Below are 12,842 nucleotides of genomic sequence, written 5' to 3' on the forward strand. Positions count from 1 at the left end.
GCTGTCCTCAGCGAACCCACCCCCAGCACACTCCTGTTTCCCAGGGATTTTGCAGTACAGCTGAGACATGAACCAAAACTCTTTTTTTTTTTTTTTGAGACGGAGTCTCTCTCTGTCCCCCAGGCTGGAGTGCAATGGCGCAATCTTGGCTCACTGCAACCTCTGCCTCCCGGGTTCAAGCGATTCTCTTGCCTCAGCCTCCCGAGTAGCTGGAATTACAGGCATGCGCCACCAGGCTCGGCTAACTTTTGTGTTTTTAGTACAGACAGGGTTTCGCCCTGTGGGCCAGGCTGGTCTTGAACTCCTAACCTCAAGTGATCCACCCGCCTTGGCCTCCCAAAGTGCTTGGATTACAGGCGTGAGCCACTGCGCCCAGCCATGAACCAAAACTGTTGATCAATGAGTGTCCCCAGACCACAATGTGGGCAGTTTTCATGTCACCCTGGGGACAAATACAAAAGCTATTAGGGGTTTGGGAAAATCTTGGCCTTTCTCAGAACTGCTGTCACACGGCAGCCACCAGGGGGCGAGAGAGCTCTGCCTTCCTGGCAGGCCGAGGCAGGTGAGGGTGGGACATGGGTTTCAGGGAGCCCTCCCGGGCCCTGGTTCTGCTGACATAAGGGGCTGCTCTTAGAGGATGGTGGGATGGGGACGTCGAAGGGGGCCTGGGTACAGGGTAGAGGCTTGTGGAGGACCTGGAGACTGGGTACAGGAGTCTGCGGTGTCCTGGGGGCCTGGTACAGGGATGGGGACCTGGTGGGGGAGGCTGGGGCTGGGTACAGCATGGAGCCTCGTCTCAGAACCAGGTACAGGGAAGGCAGAGGCCTGCCATTGCCTGCCTTCCCCTCGGGGCCTGGTACCCACTCCTCACCTCCTGTTCTGCCCCTGCCCCACCATCCTGCAGTAACTTCAAACCCTCTGTTTCCCCCTACCCCAGCCTTTCACACCAGTTGGGCCCCACATCAGCTCCAGAATGGTGTCCCAGAAACTTATGCTGCCTTTGGGCCAAAGGTCAAAGCCCCCAGCCTCTCCATGTCCCCTCCCCTCCAGCCTATATGCCCCCCAGTCCCCTGCACCCCCCACCCACGTGGTACCCAGCGGGGCCTCCCGGCTCTCCACCCTGCTAACCAGCCTCAGCCTCCTGCAGGCCACCTCTCCTGGGCCCCTGGCCTGGCCTAGGAGTCTTTCCACCATCCCTCAACCCCCTTTGTAGAATTTGCCACCCCTTCAGGCGCTGTTGCTGGTTTGGTTCTGCCCCAGCCAATCCAGGGTCTAAATGGGCGGGGACCTCCCCATCTCCCAAATCCCTGTGTCTGGGAGCCCCAGGCCGGAACCAGTGTTGGGCACCAACAGAGGGCAAGGCTGAAGACCCACTCCCCACTATGGAGCTGGGCACACTGAGGCCCCGAGAGTGCCCGAGGCAGATGCGGGGACAGAGCAGCAGTGTGCACGGTGGGGCGGGTGTGGGTGAGGAAGGAGCCGCCGACACAGACTTATCACAGAGCAGGGAGCCCTGGACAGACGCCGACGGGACAGGCAGATCAGCCAGCTGAGGAGGGACAGGGGCTGCCTCAGGGGACCCCTCCCCCTGCCCGTACAGTTGACTGCAGTGCCCTGGGCACAGCCTGGCTCCTGGCCTACCTGTGGTGGCTCATAGGGCACCACGACGCTCTGCCTGCCGGTGACAGGGTCATCCACATACTGCGAGAGATTATTGCCTTCCACGCGGATGAGGTGGCTGGCTGGAGCAGACTGTCCTGCCGGGAGGGGTCGACACTTCAGAGAGGTGCATAGAGGTGCCCCCCGCTGTGCTAGGTGCAGAGAGGTGCCCAGCCCTGTGCTGGGTTCAAAGAGGTGCCCAGCCCCATGTCAGGTGCAGAGAGGTACCCAGCCCCATGCCAGGTTCAAAGAAGTGCCCAGCCCCATGTCAGGTGCAGAGAGGTGCTGGCCCCATGCCAGGCACAGAGAGGTGCCCAGCCCTGTGCCAGCTGCAGAAGTGCCCACCCCTGTTAGGTGCAGAGAGGTGCCCAGCTCTGTGCCAGGTGCAGAGAGGTGCCCAGCTGCATGCCAGGTGCAGAGAGGTGCCCACCCCAGTGTCAGGTGCAGAGATGCCCAGCCCCATGCCAGATGCAGAGGTGCCCAGCCCTGTGCCAGGCACAGAGAGGTGTCCAGCCCCATGCCAGGTGCAGAGAGGTGCTCCTGTGCCAGGTGCAGAGGTGCCCACCCTGTGCCAGGTGCAAAGAGGTGCCCAGCCCCATGCCAGGTGCAGAGAGGTGCCCAGCCCCATGCCAGGTGCCCACCTCTGTGTCACATGCAGAGGGGTGCCCAGCCCTATGCCAGGTGAAGAGAGGTGCCCAGCCCTATGCCAGGTGCAGAGAGGTGCCCACCCCTGTGCCAGGTGCAGAGAGGCGCCCAGCACTGTGCCAGGTGCATCGCAGCAGAACTGAGACCACCAGGCCCAGTCCTGTGGGATTCCAGGTGAGGCTCAGGCCAGCTGGCAGCCCTTGTGCTCTGGGGGTGCCTGCCCAGTGGCTCTGCCTCCTGATTCTCCTGCTAATCCTTGGGGTAGCCCGTAGGCCCTGCCAGGCACACTGGAGAGAGGGGCTATGACTCATAGGATCTCTGGGGCCCCAGAAGGCCGCTGCCCCTCAGACTCTGCCCAGACCACTTGCCCCTGCCCAGGAGCATGGGCCCCCCCAGGTCCCACTCAGAACTGGGAAAATGGGGGCTGGTGGAGGCACTGAAAGCCCTCCCCAGGGGAATGGCTAAGCCCATGCTGTCAGCCCCACTCTCTCCCAGTTAGGCAGCCCCTGGCTGTGCTGTCCGGGATGCTGGGCAAAGTGCCACCGTGGGCAGAGGAGCTGGGGGCCCTCACCTTCGTTGAAGTCCCTCCCGAGCTCGTGGTTGGGGCAGCGTTTCACGACGTCGGTCACGTGCTCCGCCTTCTTGTAAACAGGCATGGCCCGGATGGCGGTGCCTGGGGGTGGCGGGGTGGACACCTTGATCTGGATGGGGCATGTCTTGGCGATCTGGCAGTAGAGTTTCTTCAAGAGCGGGGAGTACTGGAGTGGGGGAGAGGGAGTGGGTGAGACCAGTGGTCCCAACTGCACCCCTGTCCAGGCCACCCCCCATTGGGAGCCACATCCTCCCCATGGGCGCCCCTTCCACAACCCCCAGATAAGACGGCCCCGAGCAGCCCCTCTGCTGAATCCCTCCAGGTGTCTGTCCTTTGAGGCATGAATCCAGGCACAGCTGCCCTGGCACCCACTCCACAGCCATCGGGTCATTTGGGCTCCATGACAGCAGGGGTGTGAGTGCCCGTGGCAGTCAGGCAGAGAGGCTTTAGGTTTATGGATGGGGACAAGAAAGGCCCGGAGAGCAAGAAGGGGCTGCTGGAGAGTGAGGGCGGGGACGGGGGCTGGGAGCCAGGCCTGCGGAAGCCATGTCCCTGACTGCAGCATTTTGAAGAGGTGGGTTTGCAGTGCTTTGAAGAGGTGGGTTTGCAGTGCTTTGAAGAGGTGGGTTTGCAGCATTGAATCTGTTTTTAAGACCAGAGCTAGGCTTCTCTGGCATTTGCACAGAGCAAGTGGTTAATGTGTGATGGGCTGGTTGCCCACTATGCATTCAAGCTTCCATAGAGAGCTCTCTGGGTTGGTGTGAAGGCCTCTCACGGCCTAAGCAGCCCTGGTGACTCTGCCACCCTCTCCTGCTGGGGCCACCAAGTCTGAGCAGCTGAGCTGTGTGGCTTGGTCTTGGCCACTCTGGGGGCCCCTCTGGGCTCACAGCCCCAGTATCCCCAGCTTGGGACTCGAGGAGCTAATAGGTCTGTCTGGAGCTGGCATGGGCCCTGCTGCAGGAGGACTGGATGACACCCTTCCTGATCCAGCCCCTGCAGAGGCCTCCAGCATCTTCGCCTCACAGGGCCCGGCTGCCCATCTGAGGACCCAGGCCGGCTCTCATGAGTTCTAAAAGTGACCCCACTGAGGCCGCTGCAGGGGCGTCCACTCACTTCCAAGCTGGCTGATTTCCCAAGCGTCTGGCTCCTGGACACCTGCTGGGGGGAGCCATGCCCTCTCCCCACAGGGCCATCAGGAATGATCCCCGGTCTCAGGCTCAGAGAATGACTTCTGCTGCCACCCCATGCCCTCTGTGCCCCTCACCAGCCCCCGATGACTCAGAATCACAAGTCACTGCAGCTGCAAGTGCCCTGGAGAATGTCCCATCTCACTCCGCCATGGAACAGTTGGGGAAACTGAGGTCAGAGACAGGGAGCTACTGGCAGAACCAGGGAAGCTGCAGGTGGAGTCTTCCCTTTGCCAAGGAAGTTAGGGGGCGCTGACCCCCTGACCCCCACTGGCCACCAGCACTGCCTCTCTGGCCATCAAGGGACATGAGGGGCTCTCAGGAGCCACATAGGTCCTTGGTGGGTGCAGGCACGCGAAAAGTGAGGAAGGAAAAAGGAAAGAGACGGGGAGATGGAGCTGACGGAGGCTGCGAGCCATGGCGGGTGGGGCCTGGGTCCCCGGCACCCTGAGCGCCCTTGTTCCTGCGCAGTGGGAGCGGTCCCCTCTCTGGTGAGCTACTTGGGCTCCCCGAATGAGACCCAGCCAGGAACGCTGGTCTGTCCCTGCCATGGGTGTGAGAGGGCTGGAGGGACAAGTGGAAGGGGGTCCTTCAGTGGCCTCCTCAGGATGGGAATTGGATACCAAAGAGCTGGCCCCTCCTAGGTCCTCCGTCCATCTGGAGCCCCTGAAGCCAGAGTGGCTCCACTGCCCCTGCCTGTGACCCCCACCTTGGGCACAGGGCCTTAGGCAGGAAGCCGCCCATCCCCAGTCCTGTTTAAAACACAGGAAGGAACCATCATGCACAGCCCTGCAGGGGAGGCTGAGCGCTGTTTAGAAAAGCAGGAAACGGGCTGAGGGCGGTGGCTCACGCCTGTAATCCCAGCACTTTGGGAGGCCAAGGCGGGCAGCTGAGGTCAGGAGTTCGACCAGCCTGGCCAATACGGTGAAACCCTGTCTCTACCAAAAATACAAATATTAGCCAGGCAAGGTGGCGGGCGCCTGTAGTCCCAGCTACTCAGGAAGCTGAGGCAGGAGAATCGCTTGAACTCGGGAGGTGGAGGTTGCAGTGAGCCGAGATCGCGCCATTGCACTCCAGCCTGGGTGACAAAGTGAGAATCCGTCTCACACACACACACACACACACACACACACACACACACACACACAAACGAGAAAAAAAGAAAGAAAAGCAGAAACAGCCTTGCAGAGCTAGCAGCCCACCCCTGTGCGGGTGCCTGCCCTGGACTGTCGGAGCTGCAGGCTTGGGCACAGCGGGAAGGACGGCAGTCTCCTTGTTGTGGGGTCAGTCTGGCTTCCCTGGAGGTGACCACTGACGTACAGTGTCCCCACCATTACAAATGCCCCCTTTGCTCCCCACAGCATCACTTGGAAGGATAAGCGGGTAGCCCTGCCCCCAGGGCACATGGGAACAGCTCACAGCACAGACCCTCTGGGACTCGGACCCTCAGGAGACTCAGTCAGGGCTCTTGGCCCAACCTTGCAGTGGCCTGTGTCCAGGCACTGGTCTCTTGGACAAAGGCCCTGCCTGAAGCTACACACCACGCCTGGTCTCCATCTGTGCTGGTTGGGGACAGAAGGAGGAGGGGCCAGGTGGTGGCAGGCTCTTGTCTGCCAGTGCCCCGAGCAGGGGAGAGGAACACAGGGCCGGCAGCCGTGTCGCCAGGCTTCTCCGAGGCCAGGGCAGCCTGCAGGGCAAGCTGCCCATTGCTGAGCATTTATGGAGCACCTCTTGTGTGCAGAGCACACAGGCCCCCTGGAATTCAGGCACCTGGCTCTGTCCCCCTCGTCTCTCCTCAGTAACGTGTAGCAGATGGAGGTACACAGGTGGTACTCAATAAATGCCATCCATCCTAGCCGCCCCCTAGGGAAACCACAGAGCAGGGAGGGCGCGGCAGACCCCCCTTGAAACAGACTCCGGCCGGGGTGGCTCAGGTCAGAGTCTCAGGGGCAGCAAAAGGAGAAGGGCCTCTGAGGTCCGGCCATGTGGGTGGCAGTTTTGGCTTTGTGCTTGTCAGCTGGGATGCCTCTAGCCATCGCACAAGCCTCTCCACCTGCATCTCTGACTCACTGCGTGTCCCCTGGGAACACAGTGGCCTGCAGGTGTTAGTGGCTACTGCGCCCTTGTTATTCTCAGCACCAGGTGAGGTGTTGGTTGCGGGGGGCTGGAGCCACACAGGCCCCGCTTCCCTACAGTTCCCTTTCTGGGGCTGAGTCCCCCGAGGCTTCTTCCACCCTAGTGCCCCAGCCCATGGCCTGAGATGGGGGTCATTAGATCCACCAAGGAGCCCCAGACACTCAGGGGGAGGGGAGGCCGCCTGGGCTCCTCAGCCAGTTGGACACAGATGGAGTAAGGCTCTGGGTGCAACCAAGCCTGCAGGCAGAGGCCCCGGCAGCCCTCGCTGCCTGACAGCCCCATGGAGTCTCAACAGCGTGAGGGGTTTCACAGCTCCTGCCTGGCCCCTGCAGCCCTTCCCCTAGGCCCCTGCCCCAGCACCCCCGGCCATAGTCCTCTGCGGAGCCTCAGCTCCCGCCCGCCTGGGCCTCGGGGTCAGCCGTGCTCCCATTTCGCAGACCTAGGCAGCGGTCTCTCAGCAGCGCCCTGCTGAGCCCGCCCCACTCCCTCTGGGTCTCCGGGCAGGGTGAAGTGGCGATCCTTGCTCTGGAAGCTGCGTGGTGGGGCGTCCCAGGCCAGGGCACACGAAGTGGGTGCAGGGCCCAGTGCGTGCTCCCGTCTCTGCACTGTCTGAGGGACTCCCGTCTGCAAGAAGTCCTGGGGGCCCAGGCGCGGGGAGCACTGTGGATGCCCCGCCCTGCCCCGGGGAGGAGCTTGGGCGCGCCGGGAGCTGTCCCTGGTACCCGGTGCAGGCGGCGGCCGGACCACCCACCCCGGGAAGTGGGGGCTGGGACTGGAGTGTGGAGCGGCCTAGAACAGGCAGGTCTTCGACCTGGGCCAGTGGCGAAGGGAGGCCCAGGCCTCAGGGTGGAGAGCAAGGAGGCCCCTGTCCTCAGGCGATGTGAGCACTTCTCCTCCCCTCTGGCCAGTAAGGCCACCAAGGTCCTGGGCCTGGCTCTCCTCCCCACAGGTGTCCCCAGTGCAGTGCTCACATGGCCTTTGGGGCATACATGCCTGGCAGACCTCACCCTGGCACTAACTGGACCCCAGGTGCCCAGCCAGGCCGGAGCTGGGTGGCCTCGGGGAGGATGTCTGTGATGTCCCCTGCCCTGGCAGCATCTGGGGGTGGGTGACACAGGTGGCCACAGGAGGGAAGGGAGCCCTGAGAGATCCAGGTCCTTCTAGAGGGTGGCTGGGCCCAGGACGGCTCCAGCGCTCCCCCAGCTCCTTCCTCCTGTCTCCCCAGCAGGCCTCTAGGCTTCAGGCCTGGGCTTGGCCCTGTGGAAAACGGGCCGGAGGAGGAGGACTCCGGCGGAGCCATTCTATAGGAAAGGTCACGTGGAGACACTTCCCCTCCGCCGCCCCCCTCCTGCCTTCTCCTTCCCTAGAACCGCTAGATGGATGTGTTTCAACAGATTCCGAGCTGATAAAATCGTATTTATCTTCGGCTGTTGACACGGAGCCGCCTGGACTTGTCTGCCCAGGGTGCGTGCACCGTCCTGCTTGCAGGAAAGGGTTTGCCCAAACGCCACTGTGCCCATCCCTCCCCACGCTGCCGGCTCCTCTCCGACCCTCCTCTCCTTCCCCTCCTCCCCCGACCCAGTACAACATGGGCCCGGCCTGGCTGGGAGCCCTGGGCCTGGCAGGGCTGGTGCGGGGGTGGGCGAGGGGCGGGTGCGGCGCGGGGCTGCTAATTTCCTTGTGCCCGCTCCTCGCTCCCCGGCAGCTGGGTGCCCGGCACGGGCAGGTTTGGGCAGGAGGACAGCGGAGAGGTGATAATAACTTGTCTGTCATTTTCCTGGGACGTGTAGCATCTTGCAAACCGCAAATACCGTTAACCAGCGTGGGTGAATCTGTTGCAACAGATTCTGGAAGATGGGGCCTGCAGTGGGGGCTTTTATTTTTTAAATGATTTTTTTTATTGCTCACTTTTATCCAGTTTCCTTGCTTGTGTGTGCGTCTGTGTGTTTAGGGGTGCATCTCTCTCCTCTCTGGGGTTACGGGCCTCTTTGAGCCCACCCTCTGCCAAGGCCCTGGACCCTTCCTCTCCCTAGAAAAGCTCCTGGGGCTGAGCCACAGAACCCTTGCCATTAAATTCGTGGGTTCACAGATGGACCCCCTAAAACACATGCATGAGCCAGGGTCAACAGCCTGTGGATTAGGATCCTCCTGGGTCCCTTTCTCCTTCTGAGAGAGGAAGGGTATCCTCAGGTGGCAGCCACAGGGCCCCCTTGGTGACAGCCCCCTTCGTGGGAGGCTGTGGCCTTCACTGGTGCACAGTCACTGTCGCCCTCAGAGAGCTGCTGGGAGCACAGGCTGGGCTCTGACAGATGTCAGGGAGGCCTGGCAGGATGTCACAGGGCTGGTCCCTCCCTGCCCCAGGGAAGCCACTAGCCTGGGGAGGGGGAAAGGACACATGTGACAATCGCCCCTGTTTCAGAACACCTTGGTCCCATGGTCAAGGCAGTGACGGCTAACCCACCAGGACATCCACAGCCCACGGGCGAGGCAGATGAGAGGCCCAAGCGAGCTTCAGAATGCCTGTGAGGCCACAGCCAGTGCCAGGCCCAGCGCTGCCCAAGAAAAGAGGCTGCTGTGAAAGAGCTCCTGGCTGGGGGGCTGCAGGGGACAGATGTGTCTGCTGGCACCCCCATGCTGGCCAGCCGGGGCTCCCAGGCCAGGAGCTCTATGGAGGATGAACCAGAGGCAGAAACATCCTCTGCAGATGCCAAGCGATCCTCAGCCCTGACGGAGGCCTGCTAGAGCCCCAGAGGCTGTGGACGAGAAACTGCTCACTGGGGAGGGCAGGCCAGGGGCAAGTGGGAACCCTGAGGAGCTGGGCAGCCTGCCCCACCACGACCTTGAGCCATGTCCTAAACAGGTGAGCAGGAGCCACTTGGGGGACTCTCACGGCCTGGAAGCGCTGCTCCCTGGGAGACACTGAGTGCACCCAGACCACAGGAGCTGGAGCCTGCTCGGTCCTCGTCCCATGCACGGCTGCCTCTAGGGATCTCCATCCTGGGCTATGATTGGGGTAGGGGAGGGAAGCAGGTATGTGCTGAGCCCAGGATAGACTTGGTGGCTTTGTCTCCAGTGCACAGTGAAGGCCCAGGGGTCCAGTAGGAGACAAGGGCCACAGGCAGAGGGGATAAGAGGGGCCTAGTGTTGGGGGGGGCTGCCAGGCAGCGTTTGCCCAAGGCGTCTGCCTCCGTTGGTGTGGAGACCTGGGGAGACAGTGAGTGCTGTCCACCTGCCAGGGAATGGGGCACCTGGGTCCACCCTCATGGCCACATCCACTGCCCACTGGTGCCTGCCCTGCGCGGGGCCCTCACCTGACCTTGGCCCTGGGAGGTCAGGCACTGTCACTCCGTTTAGTGACCCAAACCTGCCTGCTAAGCTGGGGTGGACCAGCACCCAGACCAGAGCTGTCTGACCCCCAAGCTCCATCTCCCAGCCCTTTGTCACTGCTGGGCTTGACTTGGGTCCTGGGGCCTGGGGTCGGGGTCTAGGCAGAGACCCGCCTTAAGCACCCCTGGGTTCCAGGAAGACGGCACTGCAGAGGCGTCACCCCTGGGTTCCAGGAAGACTGGGCACTGCAGAGGCGTCACCCCTGGGTTCCAGGAAGACTGGGCACTGCAGAGGCGTCACCCCTGGGTTCCAGGAAGACTGGGCACTGCAGAGGCGTCACCCCTGGGTTCCAGGAAGACGGTACTACAGAGGTGTCAGGTGGGACATGGGCTTCTTACCCCGTGGCTGGACTTAAGCCCCTCAGGGTTAAGGGGAACAACAGCCAGGGGCCTCACCTGCCCTGGTCCTGCTGGGGATGGGTCTCCATGGACAATAGAGACTGAGACTCACACAGACTACCTTGTGTCTGGCTGGGATTGGGTGGCGCAGCCTGGACAGCTCCAGCCTCTGCTTTGCTGCCGAGATGCTGTGTGAGGAGCTCAGGACCCAGTCCCCACCCGGTCGCCGCTGTCCTGATTCACTGAGACTGCATGCGGGTGCCCGGTGGCTGCTACTATCACTGTCACTCTGCTCAAGCCCGGGAAGGAATGAGCTGCCCAGGCAGGGCGAGGAACTCCATCTGCTCTTATTCCAGGACCCAGGTACCCCATCTGGGGCCTTGGGGTCAGAGGCGGTGGCAGGGCAGTGCCCTGGGTCCACAGAGACAAAAGCTGGGGCTTGCAGAGGGCCCCGGAATGCGCACCAGCAGCTGCTCCTCCGCTCTGAAGACACGGAGTGTTCAAAGCACCACACTCAGCCTCTGGCCTGGGCCGGGACCAACCGCAGGGTCCTCTGCCCGCAACTTGCTTTTTGACAGCGCCAGCTGGAGGGCCCGTGCCAGTAGCCTGGCCTCTCCTCCGGCCTCTGGCAAGGACCTAGCTAGCGGGGCTGTGGGCCAGGCCCTGGAGCTGTCCCACAAGGGGCCCAGCAGGCTGGCAACAGGCTTGCTCTGCTCACTGCAGAGAGGGCCCCTTGACTCCTGGGGAGGAAGCCCCCACCATCCTCACCCCCACCCTGACTGGTGGCTTTGAGGAGAAGCCAGGATTAACCCAGCCTTTTGAGGCCCAGCTTTGTCAGCTGTGGGGATTGGAAGGGTGCCCCAGGGTCAGTGGGTGCCCTCTGCTCACAGGACAGTCGCGGAGTCTCTGGCCACAGCTTCCTGGGACAGCCTTGGGGGCTGGAATTGGCAGCAGCTGGAGGTGGCCGGGGACAGCGGAGGGAGGGGAGTAAGCTGTGGACATGGTGGGGTGGTCCCTCTTCAGCTTTTAAGGTAACAGTTGGCTAGAATCTAGGTTTTTGCTAAACTTTGTAAATCTTCAGTGAAATGCCTGGGGGAAGGAGAATTTTGGCCTCCGAATCTCTGACCCCTGCAGAGAGTGGTGTCTCCCCAACACCAGGTGCAAGGAGCTGGGTGCCTCGCTCCAGTGGCATGGCTGGGGGAGGGGTGGGTTTGCAACCCTTGGGGTGGCTCTGGGCTTTAGGTAATCCCCCTGTGCGGTTTCCCCATGGGCTCTGACTTCTGCCTCACTGAAGCCTGGAGTGCTGTTACCTTCTCCAAAAGGGTCTTTCTGCCCTAAAATGCCCTGTTCCGCTCACGGCCTCTGCAGCCCCATCGTAACCCCTGGCTGTGGACACTAGCCTCAGCCGCCACGTAATCTCTGAGCCTCATGCTGTCCGCCTGGAGTGCAGAGAAGATGCTTTTCTTTCCAGCCGGGACACCCTGGAATTGTCTGTCCCCCTCTTCCTGAGGCTCCTCGGAAAAGGGACAGAAGGTCTGGAGGTCGCTCAGGGCCTTCTCTACCCAGAGGCAGGGGCTGGGCCTCCAGGGTCCGGGTCTCCAGGGTCCGTGGCTTCAACTTTTGGAATCTCAGAAAATCCCAGAAGTGACCACTGGCCTGGGGTGGCAGAAACCCACCAGACCGGGAAGCAAAACTAACTCACTGCCCAGCTGAGCCCCCCACCTTGCCCCGAGTCCCACGCAGCCCAAGGTCCGGGTCACCTACGACCGCATCTTGGTGTCAGCACTGGGTCCAGGAGAAGCCGGGGACGGCCCTCCCCTGCGGGCCTCTCTTTCCCGTTGTCAACGGGAGTTAGTGGCAGTGAGGCCAGGCCTGGGAGGGGTGAAGGCAGAGGGGGCAGGGAGGCACCAGGAGAGGCCGGTCCCCAAGCCCAGCTGCCTGGCTTCTCGCCCGTGAGGCTCGCCAGCCTCGGAGCACTCCAGTGATAAAGCGTTCTTGAGGGATTTTCCTTTGTCAACAAAACCAAGCAGTGAAAGCAGACAGGGACAGCTCTCCACCCCCAGTCCCAGTTTGATTCACTGGCAAACAGCAGTGGAAGGCTCATGGGGGCCAAGGTACAGCCTGGGCTCCCCCCACACCCCATTCGGTCCAAGGCTTTCTCCCCTAGGGACAGGCAGGTCCCTCTGAGGCGTCAGCACCTCCTTATCATTGGTTCCTCTGGGGGCCCTGAGGGTCACAGGGACCTGCCCCACAGAGCTGGGAGCAGAGGGTGGGGCAGGGGGCAGGGGCTGCTCGTGGGGACCTGTCCAGGGACCTGTAGGGGCCGGGGTGGGGCACCACACGGGCTGCAAGGGCAAGGTTAGGGCTCTGCCCTCTGCTGACAGGTGACCCTGGTGTGCCCTCTGGGAGCCTCAGTTTCCTCATCTGTAAAATGGGGAGTGTGGGAGGCCCTGCACATAGGGGCAATGCTGCTGCCAACGCTACTAATCAGACATGCTGGGTCCACAGGGCTGTCCCCAAACTGGAAAGAAGTCCTAGAAAATAGATGATTCTTCCTAAAACGTAAATTGGATCATGCCTCTCCCCCAACAGTCTCATGCCTATGGAAGGGAATCCTGTCCCCCAAGGGGTTCTCCCTCCTGTCTCCTCCAAGAACCAGGCAGTGTGGGGTGGGGCAGCAGGACCCAGGGTCTCAGAGCTGGGGCCTCCAAGGCTAAGTTCTGTGACCTCCAGGGCCCAAGAGTGAGTTCCTCTGGCTGCTCCAGAAAGTGAAGAGAGAAGAGCCAACCCCGGCTCGGGCCATGAGCCCCGAGGCGCTGACCACAGCCAGAGCAGGCCTGCTGGAAGCTCCGTCCCTACTGCAGATCCCTGCGCCACATGATATCAGCAATTGCTGCA

The 12,842-nt window shown here is 62.1% G+C and overlaps 1 protein-coding gene across 2 annotated transcripts in view; it reads right to left on the reverse strand.

Annotated features, from left to right (window-relative positions):
* TP73 (tumor protein p73) overlaps positions 1 to 12,842 on the reverse strand; it is an 80,081-nt gene that overhangs the window by 9,174 nt on the left and 58,065 nt on the right. For both annotated transcript variants that reach the window (XM_055351157.2, XM_055351044.2), the window contains exons 5-6: positions 2,876 to 3,062; positions 1,642 to 1,757 (exon numbers count right to left, since the gene is read on the reverse strand). In XM_055351157.2, the coding sequence (XP_055207132.1) occupies positions 1,642 to 1,757; positions 2,876 to 3,062 (303 nt within the window). The remainder of the gene's footprint in view (positions 1 to 1,641; positions 1,758 to 2,875; positions 3,063 to 12,842) is intronic.

This window comes from Gorilla gorilla, chromosome 1, assembly GCF_029281585.2.
Source record: "Gorilla gorilla gorilla isolate KB3781 chromosome 1, NHGRI_mGorGor1-v2.1_pri, whole genome shotgun sequence".
NCBI lineage: Eukaryota > Metazoa > Chordata > Mammalia > Primates > Hominidae > Gorilla > Gorilla gorilla.